This window comes from Nerophis ophidion, linkage group LG17, assembly GCF_033978795.1.
Source record: "Nerophis ophidion isolate RoL-2023_Sa linkage group LG17, RoL_Noph_v1.0, whole genome shotgun sequence".
Classification (NCBI taxonomy): Eukaryota; Metazoa; Chordata; class Actinopteri; order Syngnathiformes; family Syngnathidae; genus Nerophis; species Nerophis ophidion.
In genome coordinates this window covers 9,331,227-9,344,484 of record NC_084627.1, presented here as the reverse complement: position 1 = coordinate 9,344,484, position 13,258 = coordinate 9,331,227, and the positions used below count along the sequence as shown (strand labels likewise).

Sequence of the window (13,258 nt, the reverse complement as noted above, 5' to 3'; positions counted from 1 at the left end):
GTTAAAATCCAATCTGCACTTTGTTAGAATATATAACAAATTGGACCAAGCTATATTTCTAACAAAGACAAATCATTATTTCTTCTAGATTTTCCAGAACAAAAATGTTAAAAGAAATTAAAAATACTTTCAAATAAGATTTAAATTTGATTCTACAGATTTTTTAGATTTGCCAGAACAAAAAATAAAAAAAATTCAAAAGACTTTGAGATAAGATTTAAATTTGATCCTACAGATTTTGTAGATTTGCCAGAATATTTTTTTGAATTTTAATCATAATAAGTTTGAAGAAATATTTCACAAATATTCTTCGTCGAAAAAAACAGAATCTAAAACGAAGAATTTAATTTAAATTAATTTATTATTCTTTACAATAAAAAAAAAATTACTTGAACATTGATTTAAATTGTCAGGAAAGAAGAGGAAGGAATTTAAAAGCTAAAAAGGTATATGTGTTTAAAAATCCTAAAATCATTTTTAGGGTTGTATTTTTCCTCTAAAATTGTATTTCTGAAAGTTATAAGAAGCAAAATAAAAAAATAAATTAATTTATTCAAACAAGTGAAGACCGAGTCTTTAAAATATTTTCTTGGATTTTCAAATTCTATTTGAGTTTTGTCTCTCTTAGAATTAAAAATGTCGAGCAAAGCGAGACCAGCTTGCTAGTAAATAAATACAATTTAAAAAATAGCGGCAGCTCACTGGTAAGTGCTGCTATTTGAGCTATTTTTAGAACAGGCCAGCGGGCGACTCATCTGGTGACCCCTGCTCTATATTCATCCCTCCATCCGTGTGCGGCTAAATAAGGTGATGTGAATATTTTGGACAGCTCAGCAAAATATTGTGTGCGAAAGTGTCAAGCCTTGTTTGTGTGTATTTTACCAGTTAAAGGTTTTAAATCTGCCTGTTTAGTAATTTTCACAGTCATTTTTTCTAATGTCACAGTATTTTACTGTGGATGAAATGATTGACCATGGATTGATTAACGTGGACCCCGACTTAAACAAGTTGAAAAACGTATTCGGGTGTTTACCATTTAGTGGTCAATTTTACGGAATATGTACTGTACTGTGCAATCTACTAATAAAAGTATCAATCAATCAATCAATCAATCAATCAATCAATCAATCCAGTGTCGTTAATTGCAATTGGCTGAGCAACAATTAACGGTCCGTTCCCTGTACGATCAGTGCCAGAGCTTGGTCCGCATTGCCGGCAGTAAGTCGAACACATTTCCAGTGAGGGTTGGACTCCGCCAAGGCTGTCCTTTGTCACCGATTCTGTTCATAACTTTTATGGACAGAATTTCTAGGCGCAGTCAAGGCGTTGAGGGGTTCCGGTTTGGTAACCGCAGGATTAGGTCTCTGCTTTTTGCAGATGATGTGGTCCTGATGGCTTCATCTGACCGGGATCTTCAGCTCTCGCTGGATCGTTTCGCAGCCGAGTGTGAAGCGACCGGAATGAGAATCAGCACCTCCAAGTCCGAGTCCATGGTTCTCGCCCGGAAAAGGGTGGAGTGCCATCTCCGGGTTGGGGAGGAGACCCTGCCCCAAGTGGAGGAGTTCAAGTACCTAGGAGTCTTGTTCACGAGTGAGGGAAGAGTGGATCGTGAGATCGACAGGCGGATCGGTGCGGCGTCTTCAGTAATGCGGACGTTGTACCGGTCCGTTGTGGTGAAGAAGGAGCTGAGCCGGAAGGTAAAGCTCTCAATTTACCGGTCGATCTACGTTCCCATCCTCACCTATGGTCATGAGCTTTGGGTCATGACCGAAAGGATAAGATCACGGGTACAAGCGGCCCAAATGAGTTTCCTCCGCCGTGTGGCGGGTCTCTCCCTTAGAGATAGGGTGAGAAGCTCTGCCATCCGGGAGGAACTCAAAGTAAAGCCGCTGCTCCTTCACATCGAGAGGAGCCAGATGAGGTGGTTCGGGCATCTGGTCAGGATGCCACCCGAACGCCTCCCTAGGGAGGTGTTTAGGGCACGTCCAACCGGTAGGAGGCCACGGGGAAGACCCAGGACACGTTGGGAAGACTATGTCTCCCGGCTGGCCTGGGAACGCCTCGGGATCCCCCGGGAAGAGCTAGACGAAGTGGCTGGGGAGAGGGAAGTCTGGGTTTCCCTGCTTAGGCTGTTGCCCCCGCGACCCGACCTCGGATAAGCGGAAGATGATGGATGGATGGATGGACAATTAACACATTGGCCAAGGCGGGGAAATACAACTCTGGCACCCCCTGCTGGATGTACACGAGCACTGCCACATGACAGAGCACTTTCGCAGGCTTAATGTAAAAATATTGGATTGTGGATTAGTGCACTGGGATGAGGTGGCGACTTGTCCAGGGTGTACCCCGCCTTCCGTCCGATTGTAGCTGAGATAGGCCCCCCGCAACCCCAAAAAGGGAATAAGCGGTAGAAAATGGATGGATGGATGGATTAGTGCAGTGGTCCCCAACCTTTTTGTATCCGCGGACCGGTCAATGCTTACTGATTTGTCCCGCGGCCCGGGGGTGGGGGGGGTTATGTCCTTTTTTTTAATTTTTCTTTTTTTTTTCTTTGTCATGAAAAAGGGACGTTTTTGTCATGAAAAAGGGAGTTTTTTGTGTTTGGTGCACTATTTGTAAGTGTATATTGTGTGTTTTTATGTTGATTTAATAAAAAACAAAACAAAAAAAATTATTCTGCGGCCTGGTACCAATCCGGTGGTTGGGGGAGCACTGGATTAGTGGCTTTGAGGCATACTTGCCAACCCTCCCGGATTTTCCGGAAAACTAACTCCCGAAATTCAGCGCCGCTCCCGAAAACCTCCCGGGACAAATTTTCTCCCGAAATTCAGGCGGAGCTGGAGGCCACGCCCGCTCCAGCTCCATGCAGACCTGAGTGAGGAGTATTATGTAACTTGGTGTGACAACAATCTATATGTCAGCATGCTAACGTTTAAGTTCATTCTGTACATTTTAAACCAGAAAATAATCATGCATTTAATTTCTTGGTGCCATGTTGGAAGTATGCAACCTGTTCTTATTTGAGAATGCTTCTATTTTTTGCTATTTAGGTATGTTTTAACCTAATCATCATGGGTTTTGTTACCTGGCGACGTCTTAGAAGTATACAAAGAGTTCCCGTGTTAGCGTGATAATCAGAATCAGAAACTGCATGATAAAATAAGAGTTAATTAAAACCTCTAAAGCATGGGTGTCAAACTCTGGCCTGTAATTTATTTTGGCCCTTGAGACAATATTAAATTAACATTAGAGCTGGCGGTGCATTCACTGCTAATTCTAATACTTGCCAACCCTCACGATTTTCCTAAGAGACTCCCGAATTTCAGTGCCCCCCCCCCCCCCGAAAATCTACCGGGGCAACCATTCTCTTGAATTTCTCCGGATTTCCACTCGGACAACAATATCGGCAGCGTGCCTTAAAGGTACTGCTTTTAGCGTCCTCTACAACCTGTCGTCATGTCCGCTTTTCCGCCATACAATCAGCGTGCCGGCCCAGTCACGTGATATATGCGGATTCTACACACACACAAGTGAATGCAAGGCATACTTGGTCAACAGCCATACAGGTCACACTGAGGATGGCCGTATAAACAACTTTAACACTGCTACAAATATGCACCACACTGTGAACCCACACCAACCAAGAATAACAAACACATTTCGGGAGAACATCCGCACTGTAACACAACATCAACACAACAGAACAAATACTCAGAATCCCTTGCAGCACTAACTCTTTCGGGATGCTACAATATACACCCAACAAAACTGGATTTTGCATGTCACTATAAAGTTATATAAGCCTTGCTTGTTCAATATTCAATGCAAAACTTGTTTGGGTCCCTATTAAAAGGTTAAGTGGTTCAACTTTGGCCCGCGGCTTTGTTCAGTTTAGAACTTTGGCCCGCTCTGTATTTGAGTTTGACACCCCTGCTCTAAAGGCTTAGTAACCACCTTTTAGCTGTCTGGCCTGTTAATCTGGGTTTATGTTTGATCATGTTATGTTTTGTTTTTGGACTCGTTTCCCCGTTTTTGCACTTCCTGGTTTTGTTTGTTTCCATTTTTATTCATTTTCCTCCTGGTCTCCAAGTCACGCCCCTTTCCTCAGCCTCACACCTGTTAGCAATCATCATCACAGTCATTATTTATACCATTCTGTTTCTGTCCTCGGCCTGGGAACGTTGTGCTTGCCAACTGGCTACTTACCTCAAGACCACACACCTACCTTTCCTTGCCAAGCTGATGATTGATCGGACCACGCCACGTAAGATCTTATTTATATTTATGCCTATGTGCAAGTTTTTTGGTTTGTTTTGTACCCTTGATAGTATCTCTTGTTTATTTGGGGCGGCATGGCGTAGTGGGTAGAGCGGCCGTGCCAGAAACCTGAGGGTTGCAGGATCGCTTCCCACCTATTGACATCCAAATCGCTGCCGTTGTGTCCTTGGGCAGGACACTTCACCCTTTGCCCCCGGTGCCGTTCACACTGGTGAATAAATGATTGGTGGTGGTCGGAGGGGCCGTAGGCGCAAACTGGCAACCACGCTTCCGTCAGTCTACCCCAGGGCAGCTGTGGCTACAGATGTAGCTTACCACCACTAAGTGTGAATGAATAATGGGTTCCCACTTCTCTGTGAGCGCTTTGAGTATCTAACAATAGAAAAGCGCGATATAAATCTAATCCATTATTATTATTATTTGTATATAGTCATGCCATTGTGCTGTTTTGTTTGGAGTTTAGTATAGGTTATTATCCGCCACTGAGTGCGCCCTTTGTTTTCCCTTTTTGTATTATAGTGCATAAATAAATTAATCATGTACTCACATTCTCGCCTGGCTCATCCCAAATTCCCTCTGCATCGAAGAAGCAAAACAAATCCCAGTCAAAGTCCTGACATTAGCACTTATTTCCAAAATTGTGTACACTACTGAATCGGGGTCTTATGGCCACTTATGTGGACATTTATACTGCCATCTGGTGGTGTCAGAAGAGTACAACATACAATGAAATTTGGAAGAAAAAAGTGTAAATATAAGAATTAGCTTCACGGTGGCAGAGGGGTTAGTGCGTCTGCCTCACAATACGAAGGTCCTGAGTAGTCCTGGGTTCAATCCAGGCTCGGGATCTTTCTGTGTGGAGTTTGCATGTTCTCCCCGTGAATGCGTGGGTTCCCTCCGGGTACTCCGGCTTCCTCCCACTTCCAAAGACATGCACCTGGGGATAGGTTGATTGGCAACACTAAATTGGCCCTAGTGTGTGAATGTGAGTGTGAATGTTATCTGTCTATCTGTGTTGGCCCTGCGATGAGGTGGCGACTTGTCCAGGGTGTACCCTGCCTTCCGCCCGATTGTAGCTGAGATAGGTGCCAGCGCCCCCCGCAACCCCGAAAGGGAATAAGCGGTAGAAAATGGATGGATGGATAAGAATTAGCATGTCACTAAACATGAAGTACACGTTTGTGTACTTATGGACTAAGTACATCACATCAAAAGATGATTCTTAGTTTTTATTCTAATTACGGTTCCAATAAGCCCAAATAGCAAAGATAAATAAAGAAAAGTGTGTAAAAACACATCTTGGGCCTTAAGAGGTTTAAAAGCAATGTTGGCTTAAAAGAGTAAATATACTTCCAAGATGGCAAAATCCTTGATTGTTAGGTTAAAACTCAAAAATTGTGTAAGAGTGTGGCGTGAAGCTGGAGGCTATTTTGTGTAAGGCGGCACCAGTTTGACTTAGACCCGACCAGAACCACATGAAGTTTTTAGGTGGGGTGGACCGGCAGAAGCTTTGCGGTCTTCCAGAACACAAAGTGGTATTGTTCTTGTAATTATTAACGAGAGCCAGCATGAGCGGGGCGCTTGGGAACAGCTGCACTATATTAGGAGTTCTGTTCTCTGGTGTCAACGTGTCAGCGGGCTCCAGGAGGGCTTGTGCAACATCGCTGCTCACACGCCGAGATCTGGGAAACGGAAATTTTGGACCGGGCCGCCGACAAATGACGCTTGTGCGTCACGGGTCAAGCTCCTCCTCTTCCTGCCAGCAAGACTGTGAACGCTCCTCTGCTTCCTCCTCACTGACACGCTGAAGATAATCCAAGAAAAAGATGGCGGTGATGTTGCTTGGGTGTCACGTTACAGCTCCCCGCCACATTTAAACAACTTCATTGTTACACACCTGATAAAAACTGCAAATCAACGTCAGAAATCTTTGTAGTAAATTGCAGGAGCCATGTTTTATTGGAAGATGTAGTCCAAAGGACTGAGGTCAGTGGAAGAGTCAATAGTGCAGGTCTGTGTGGTCAGAAGACGACCACTTTGGTCTGCTTGGGTTTGCTTTTCTTCAGCGGGACATGAACGTCCTCGTGGTCTGCACTCATGTTGTTGGACAACCAACCCAATGTCAGGGAGTGGCCTGGAGAAGAACACATCTCATTTCTGCACACTCATTGCATATCAAACATAGATGGACTGCACTCAACCACTATAAAACATAGATGTACTACACTCAACCACTATAAAACATAGATGTACTACACTCAACCACTATAAAACATAGAAGTACTACACTCAGGCACCATAAAACAGAGAAGTGCTACACTCAACCACTATAAAACACAGATGGACTACACTCAGCCACTTTAAAACATAGGTGTACTACACCCAACCACTATAAAACACAGATGGACTACACTTAACCACTATAAAACATAGAAGTACTACATTCAGCCACTATAAAACATAGATATACTACACTCAACCACTATAAAACATAGATGTACTACACTCAACCACTATAAAACATTGAAGTACTACACTCAGGCACCATAAAACAGAGAAGTGCTACACTCAACCACTATAAAACACAGATGGACTACACTCAGGCACCTTAAAACATAGGTGTACTGCACCCAACCACTATAAAACACAGATGGACTACACTTAACCACTATAAAACCTAGAAGTACTACACTCAGCCACTATAAAATATAGATATACTACACTCAGCCACTATAAAACACAGATGACTACACTCAGCCACAATAAAACATAGGTGTACTACACTCAACCACTATAAAACATAGATGTACTACACTCAACCAGTATAAAACATAGAAGTATTACACTCAGCCACTATAAAACATAGATGTACTACACTCAGCCACAATAAAACAGATATACTTCTCTCAACCGCATTAAAACATAGATGTACTACACTCAACCACTATAAAACATAGAAGTACTACACTCAACCACTATAAAAAATAGAGTACTACACTCAACCACTATAAAACAGAGAAGTATTACACTCAGCCACTATAAAACATAGATGTACTACACTCAGCCACTATAAAACATAGATGTACTACACTCAGCCACTATAAAACATAGATGTACTACACTCAGCCGCTATAAAACATAGACATACTACACTCAACCACAAGGCAAAATATGGAGATATATATGGTGTATCGTGATATGGCCCAAAAATATCGAGATACTAAAAAAAAGCCATATCGCCCAACCCTAGAGTGAATGTTTATAACTAAATACATTTATAAATTATGTTTTCTTTGCATTATTTTTTTTAATGAATTAAGTAATGCTTATGACGACATTTTTGCCAAAACACAATATAGAATGTTAAAGGCCTACTGAAAGCCACTACTATGCAGTCTGATAGTTTATATATCAATGATGAAATATTAACATTGCAACACATGACAATACAGCCGCTTTAGTTTACTAAATTGCAATTTTAAATTTCCCGCGAAGTGTCCTGTTGAAAACGTCGCAGAATGATGACGCATGTTTGTGACGCTATTGGTTGGAGGGGACATAGCACCACTTACGGCTAAAAGTCGTCTCTCTTCATCGCATAATTCCACAGTATTCTGGACATCTGTGTTGCTGAATCTTTTGCAATTTGTTCAAATAATAATGGAGAAGTCACAGTAGAAAGATGGAGGTGGGAAGCTTTTAGCCTTTAGCCACACAAACACACAGTGATTCCTTGTTTAAAATTCCCGGAGGTGAAGCTTTACTATGGATCAGAGCGGTCAAGCGAACATGGATCACGACTACATGTCAACCGGCAGTTTTCGGTGAGAAAATTGTGGAAATAAGTCGCCTCTTACCGGAGATCAGCGAAGCCAGCGTCCTCCTGCAGCTGCATGACTTCTCTCAGAGCCTCTGGCATTAAAACACCCGTGGCCACACCCCTCCGACTTTAAGGTACTCTTTAACTCACTTTTTTTTTCCCTAGGCCTTCACTCTAAATTTCCTCATCCATGAATCTTTCGTCCTCGCTCAAATTATGGGGAAATTGTCGCTTTCTCTGTCCGAATAGCTTTTGCTGCTGGAGGCTCAAATTATAAACAATGTTCAGATGTGAGGAGCCCTACAACCAGTGACATCGCGCGCACATCGTCTGTTACTTCCGGTACAAAATACTAAAACACTAACAACACAATAAGCAGATAAGGGATTTCCCAGAATTATCCCAGTAAATGTGTCTAAAAACATCTGAATCGCATGCCCTCGCCTTTTTTCCCCCCCCCCAGGCCTTCACTCTAAATTTCCTCATCCATGAATCTTTCATCCTCGCTTAAATTATGGGGAAATTGTCGCTTTCTCTGTCCGAATAGCTCCTGCTGCTGGAGGCTCACATTATAAACAATGTGAGGATGTGAGGAGCCCTACAACCAGTGACGTCGCGCGCACATCGTCTGCTACTTCCGGTACAAAATACTAAAACACTAACAACACAATAAGCAGATAAGGGATTTCCCAGAATTATCTTAGTAAATGTGTCTAAAAACATCAGAATCACATGCCCTCGCCTTTTTTTTCCCCCCCTAGGCCTTCACTCTAAATTTCCTCAGCCATGAATATTTCATCCTCGCTAAAATTATGGGGAAATTGTCGCTTTCTCTGTCCGAATAGCTCTTGCTGCTGGAGGCTCGAATTATAAACAATGTTCAGATGTGAGGAGCCCTACAACCAGTGACGTCGCGCGCACATCGTCTGTTACTTCCGGTACAAAATACTAAAACGCTAACAACACAATAAGCAGATAAGGGATTTCCCAGAATTATCCTAGTAAATGTGTCTAAAAAAATCTGAATCGCATGCCCTCGCCTTTTTTTTTTTCCCTAGGCCTTCACTCTAAATTTCCTCATCTATGAATCTTTCATCAAATTATGGGGAAATTGTCGCTTTCTCTGTCCGAATAGCTCTTGCTGCTGGAGGCTCACATTATAAACAATGTGAGGAGCCCTACAACCAGTGAGGTCGCGCGCACAACGTCTGCTACTTCCGGTACAAAATACTAAAACACTAACAACACAATAAGCAGATAAGGGATTTCCCAGAATTATCTTAGTAAATGTGTCTAAAAACATCTGAATCGCATGCCCTCGCCTTCCCCCCCCCCCCCCCCCTAGGCCTTCACTCTAAATTTCCTCATCCATGAATCTTTCATCCTCGCTCAAATTATGGGGAAATTGTCGCTTTCTCTGTCCGAATAGATCTTGCTGCTGGAGGCTCACATTATAAACAATGTGAGGATGTGAAGAGCCCTACAACCAGTGACGTCGCGCGCACATCGTCTGCTACTTCCGGTACAAAATACTAAAACACTAACAACACAATAAGCAGATAAGGGGTTTCCCAGAATTATCTTAGTAAATGTGTCTAAAAACATCTGAATCGCATGCCCTCGCCCCCCCGTAGGCCTTCACTCTAAATTTCCTCATCCGTGAATATTTCATCCTCGCTCAAATTAATGGGGAAATTGTCACTTTCTCTTTCCAAATAGCTCTTGCTGCTGGAGGCTCACATTATAAACAATATTCAAATGTGAGGAGCCCTACAACCCGTGACGTCACGCGCACATCGTCTGCTACTTCCGGTACAGGCAAGGCTTTTTTATTAGCGACCAAAAGTGGCAAACTTTATCGTCGATGTTTTCTACTAAATCCTTTCAGCAAAAATATGGCAATATCGCGAAATGATCAAGTATGACACATAGAATGGACCTGCTATCCCCGTTTAAATAAAAAAATCCCATTTCAGTATTCCTTTAAAAATAAGAGGATAATGCATACATTTATCAATTGTTTTCAAAACGGTTACCCCAAAACTTTACTGTGGGACCCCATTTTTATGACGTGAACCCCATTTTGAAAAGTCCTAGCGCAAACACTGACTATATCGTCGACAATGTCGAGTAATTGTTTCTGTGGTGCTGCTAGAATGACGAAGGTGGAGTGGACTCGACTCACTTGAGGCCTGATGTTCTGGACAGTCCTTCTGGAAATGTTCCACTGAGCCACACACTCGACAACTTCCTCCTGGGAATAAACCAAAGGGTCAAAGCCAAGAAGAGTCCGTGCAGACGAGGGCAGCGTCTTCTAGCTGGACTACCTTGAGGGTAGAGTCCCCTGGGGTTGTCGGGGCAGGAACGTGACAAATGTCCCGTCTGACCGCAGATGAAGCACTTGGCGTACGGGTAGTCGCCTGACAAAAACAACCAACGTTAAAGACGTTTTCTGATATTTACAACAAAAAAAAATGAAATGAACAGCGTCTTCTCACCGACAGCCGGGTCCACTTTAGCTCTGCACCGCTGGATCTCGTGCTCGGTGGAGCCGCAGCGGTAGCAGATTCCTCGACCCATTTCCTGGTCCCGCTCGGCCTCGGGACAGTCAGCCAGGCCGTGACCTGGCTTCCTGCAGTTGAAGCACAGCTGCAAATACACAAAAGCTTAACAAACTTCGCCAATAACACAAATAAATGTTTGATAAGTCACCATTTTGTTCTTCTTGTCGTTCTGCCTCTTCAACCTCCTGTCTTCCCTCCTCCGGTCTTTCTTCAACGCCACCTCCACCTCCTCCCTCAGCTCCTGTCCGTCTCCTTCGGGCAGCTGCTGTCCGCTCTGGTGCAAATAATCCAGGAAACCGTTTACGTCCTCGTTGGTGTAGTCCTTCTTCTTTTTGTTTGGCTTTTTCACTGCGGAGGCGCCGGGCTGAGTTCCTCTGACATGGCTCCTCTGAGGTTCTCCCTTGGAACCTTCTTTTGCCTTCAGCTGACCCCACGGAGTCGCCTCTGCGGGCTTGTTCTTGTGGATGTTGTTGGCTCTTGCCCACCTCGTCATGGCTGATCCTCCTCACAAGGTGTATCTAATGAAGAGGATGAAGCAATAGATAGATAGATGGATAGAATAGAATAGAATAGAAAAGTTCTTTATTGATCCATGGGGGAAATTCAGCACTACAGTTCGCTCACAATAGACAATAAACACTTAGGTATTTTTTACATGTGAATAATATAAATGCCGTCAATTATACAGCATTATTCACATGTGAATAATATAAATACAGTCTATTTTACAGCATTAATTCACATGTGAATAATATAAATACAGCTTATTATACAGCATTATTCACATGTGAATAACGTAAATACAGGATATTATACAGCATTATTCATATGTGAATAATATAAATACAGTCTTTATACAGCCTTAATTCACATGTCGATAATATAAATACAGTCTATTATACACCATTATTCACATGTGAATAACGTAAATACAGTCTATTAAACAGCATTATTCATATGTGAATAATATAAATACAGTCTATTATACAGCATTAATTCACATGTCAATAGTATAAATAGTCTATTATACAGCATTATTCACATGTGAATAATATAAATACAGTATTATATAGCATTTTTCACATGTGAATAATGTAAATATAGTTTATTATACAGCATTATTCACATGTGAATAATATAAATACAGTCTATTATACAGCATTATTTACATGTGAATAACGTAAATACAGTCTATTATACAGCATTATTCACATGTGAATAATATAAATACAGTCTATTATACAGCATTATTCACATGTGAATAATGTAAATACAGTCTATTATACAGCATTATTCACATGTGAATAATATAAATACAGTCTATTATACAGCATTATTCACATGTGAATAATATAAATACAGTCTATTATACAGCATTATTCACATGTGAATAATATAAATACAGTCTATTATACAGCATTATTCACATGTGAATAATATAAATACAGTTTATTATACAGCATTATTCACATGTGAATAATATAAATACAGTCTATTATACAGCATTATTCACATGTGAATAATATAAATACAGTCTATTATACAGCATTATTCACATGTGAATAATATAAATACAGTCTATTATACAGCATTATTCACATGTGAATAATATAAATACAGTCTATTATACAGCATTATTCACATGTGAATAATATAAATACAGTCTATTATACAGCATTTTTCTCATGTGAATAATATCAATACAGTCTATTATACAGCATTATTCACATGTGAATAATATAAATACAGTCTATTATACAGCATTATTCACATGTGAATAATATAAATACAGAGTATTATACAGCATTATTCACATGTGAATAATATAAATACAGTCTATTATACAGCATTATTCACATGTGAATAATATAAATACAGTCTATTATACAGCATTATTCACATGTGAATAATATAAATACAGTCTATTATACAGCATTATTCACATGTGAATAATATCAATACAGTGTATTATACAACATTATTCACATGTGAATAATATCAATACATTTGCATTACATGCACAGTCCAAAAGAACATATGCATTCTACAGTCTGATGGCTGTACATCCAGCTATAATAATAGTACGGAAGCAGGTGGAAATGAAGTATTTGGACAAATCAATAACAGTAAACTACATCATTAAAACTTTAAGAAAGAGATTTAGGTCAAATGTTGACATATTCCCAAGAACTGCCTACTATCAAAGTCAACTCAGGTCCCAGCTTAGCCTTAGCACGCTGCTAAGTGCGTAAGTCATTGTTTTGGAGACAAATGTAGACTAAATGCCTCGCTGACAATGAATATTAAATATTAAATGTTAGATTTTTGTGGTTTCAAAGTCTCGATTAAGCGAGAAAAATACAAAATTACCTGGTGAAGTTAATTCTCCATGTGTTTGTTTTCCCGGAAGTGGCGTTTCTTCTTCTCTGCTGGGAGTGCAGTCTAACACGGGGATAAGGTTCACTAGCGCCACCCTGTGCTTTCAAATGAAGCGGCGATGTTGTATTTCTATTCATATTTGTCGAGTTCATCTTCTTATTAATGACGCTTGTTCGTTTCTGATGTACGAGTCAGTCTTTTGAAAGGCATAGAA

General features: G+C 41.1%; 1 protein-coding gene across 1 annotated transcript; it reads right to left on the bottom strand.

The window, feature by feature from the left end:
• Positions 1 to 6,208: 6,208 nt before the first annotated feature.
• On the bottom strand, positions 6,209 to 13,161 carry zcchc9 (zinc finger, CCHC domain containing 9). Its single transcript, XM_061876097.1, has 6 exons — positions 13,036 to 13,161; positions 10,814 to 11,183; positions 10,600 to 10,750; positions 10,429 to 10,521; positions 10,287 to 10,355; positions 6,209 to 6,415 (listed from the first exon to the last, which is right to left on the bottom strand). Exons 2-6 carry the CDS (start codon positions 11,156 to 11,158, stop codon positions 6,303 to 6,305), a joined length of 771 nt encoding a protein of 256 aa, XP_061732081.1. The 5' UTR covers positions 11,159 to 11,183; positions 13,036 to 13,161; the 3' UTR covers positions 6,209 to 6,302.
• Positions 13,162 to 13,258: the final 97 nt, after the last annotated feature.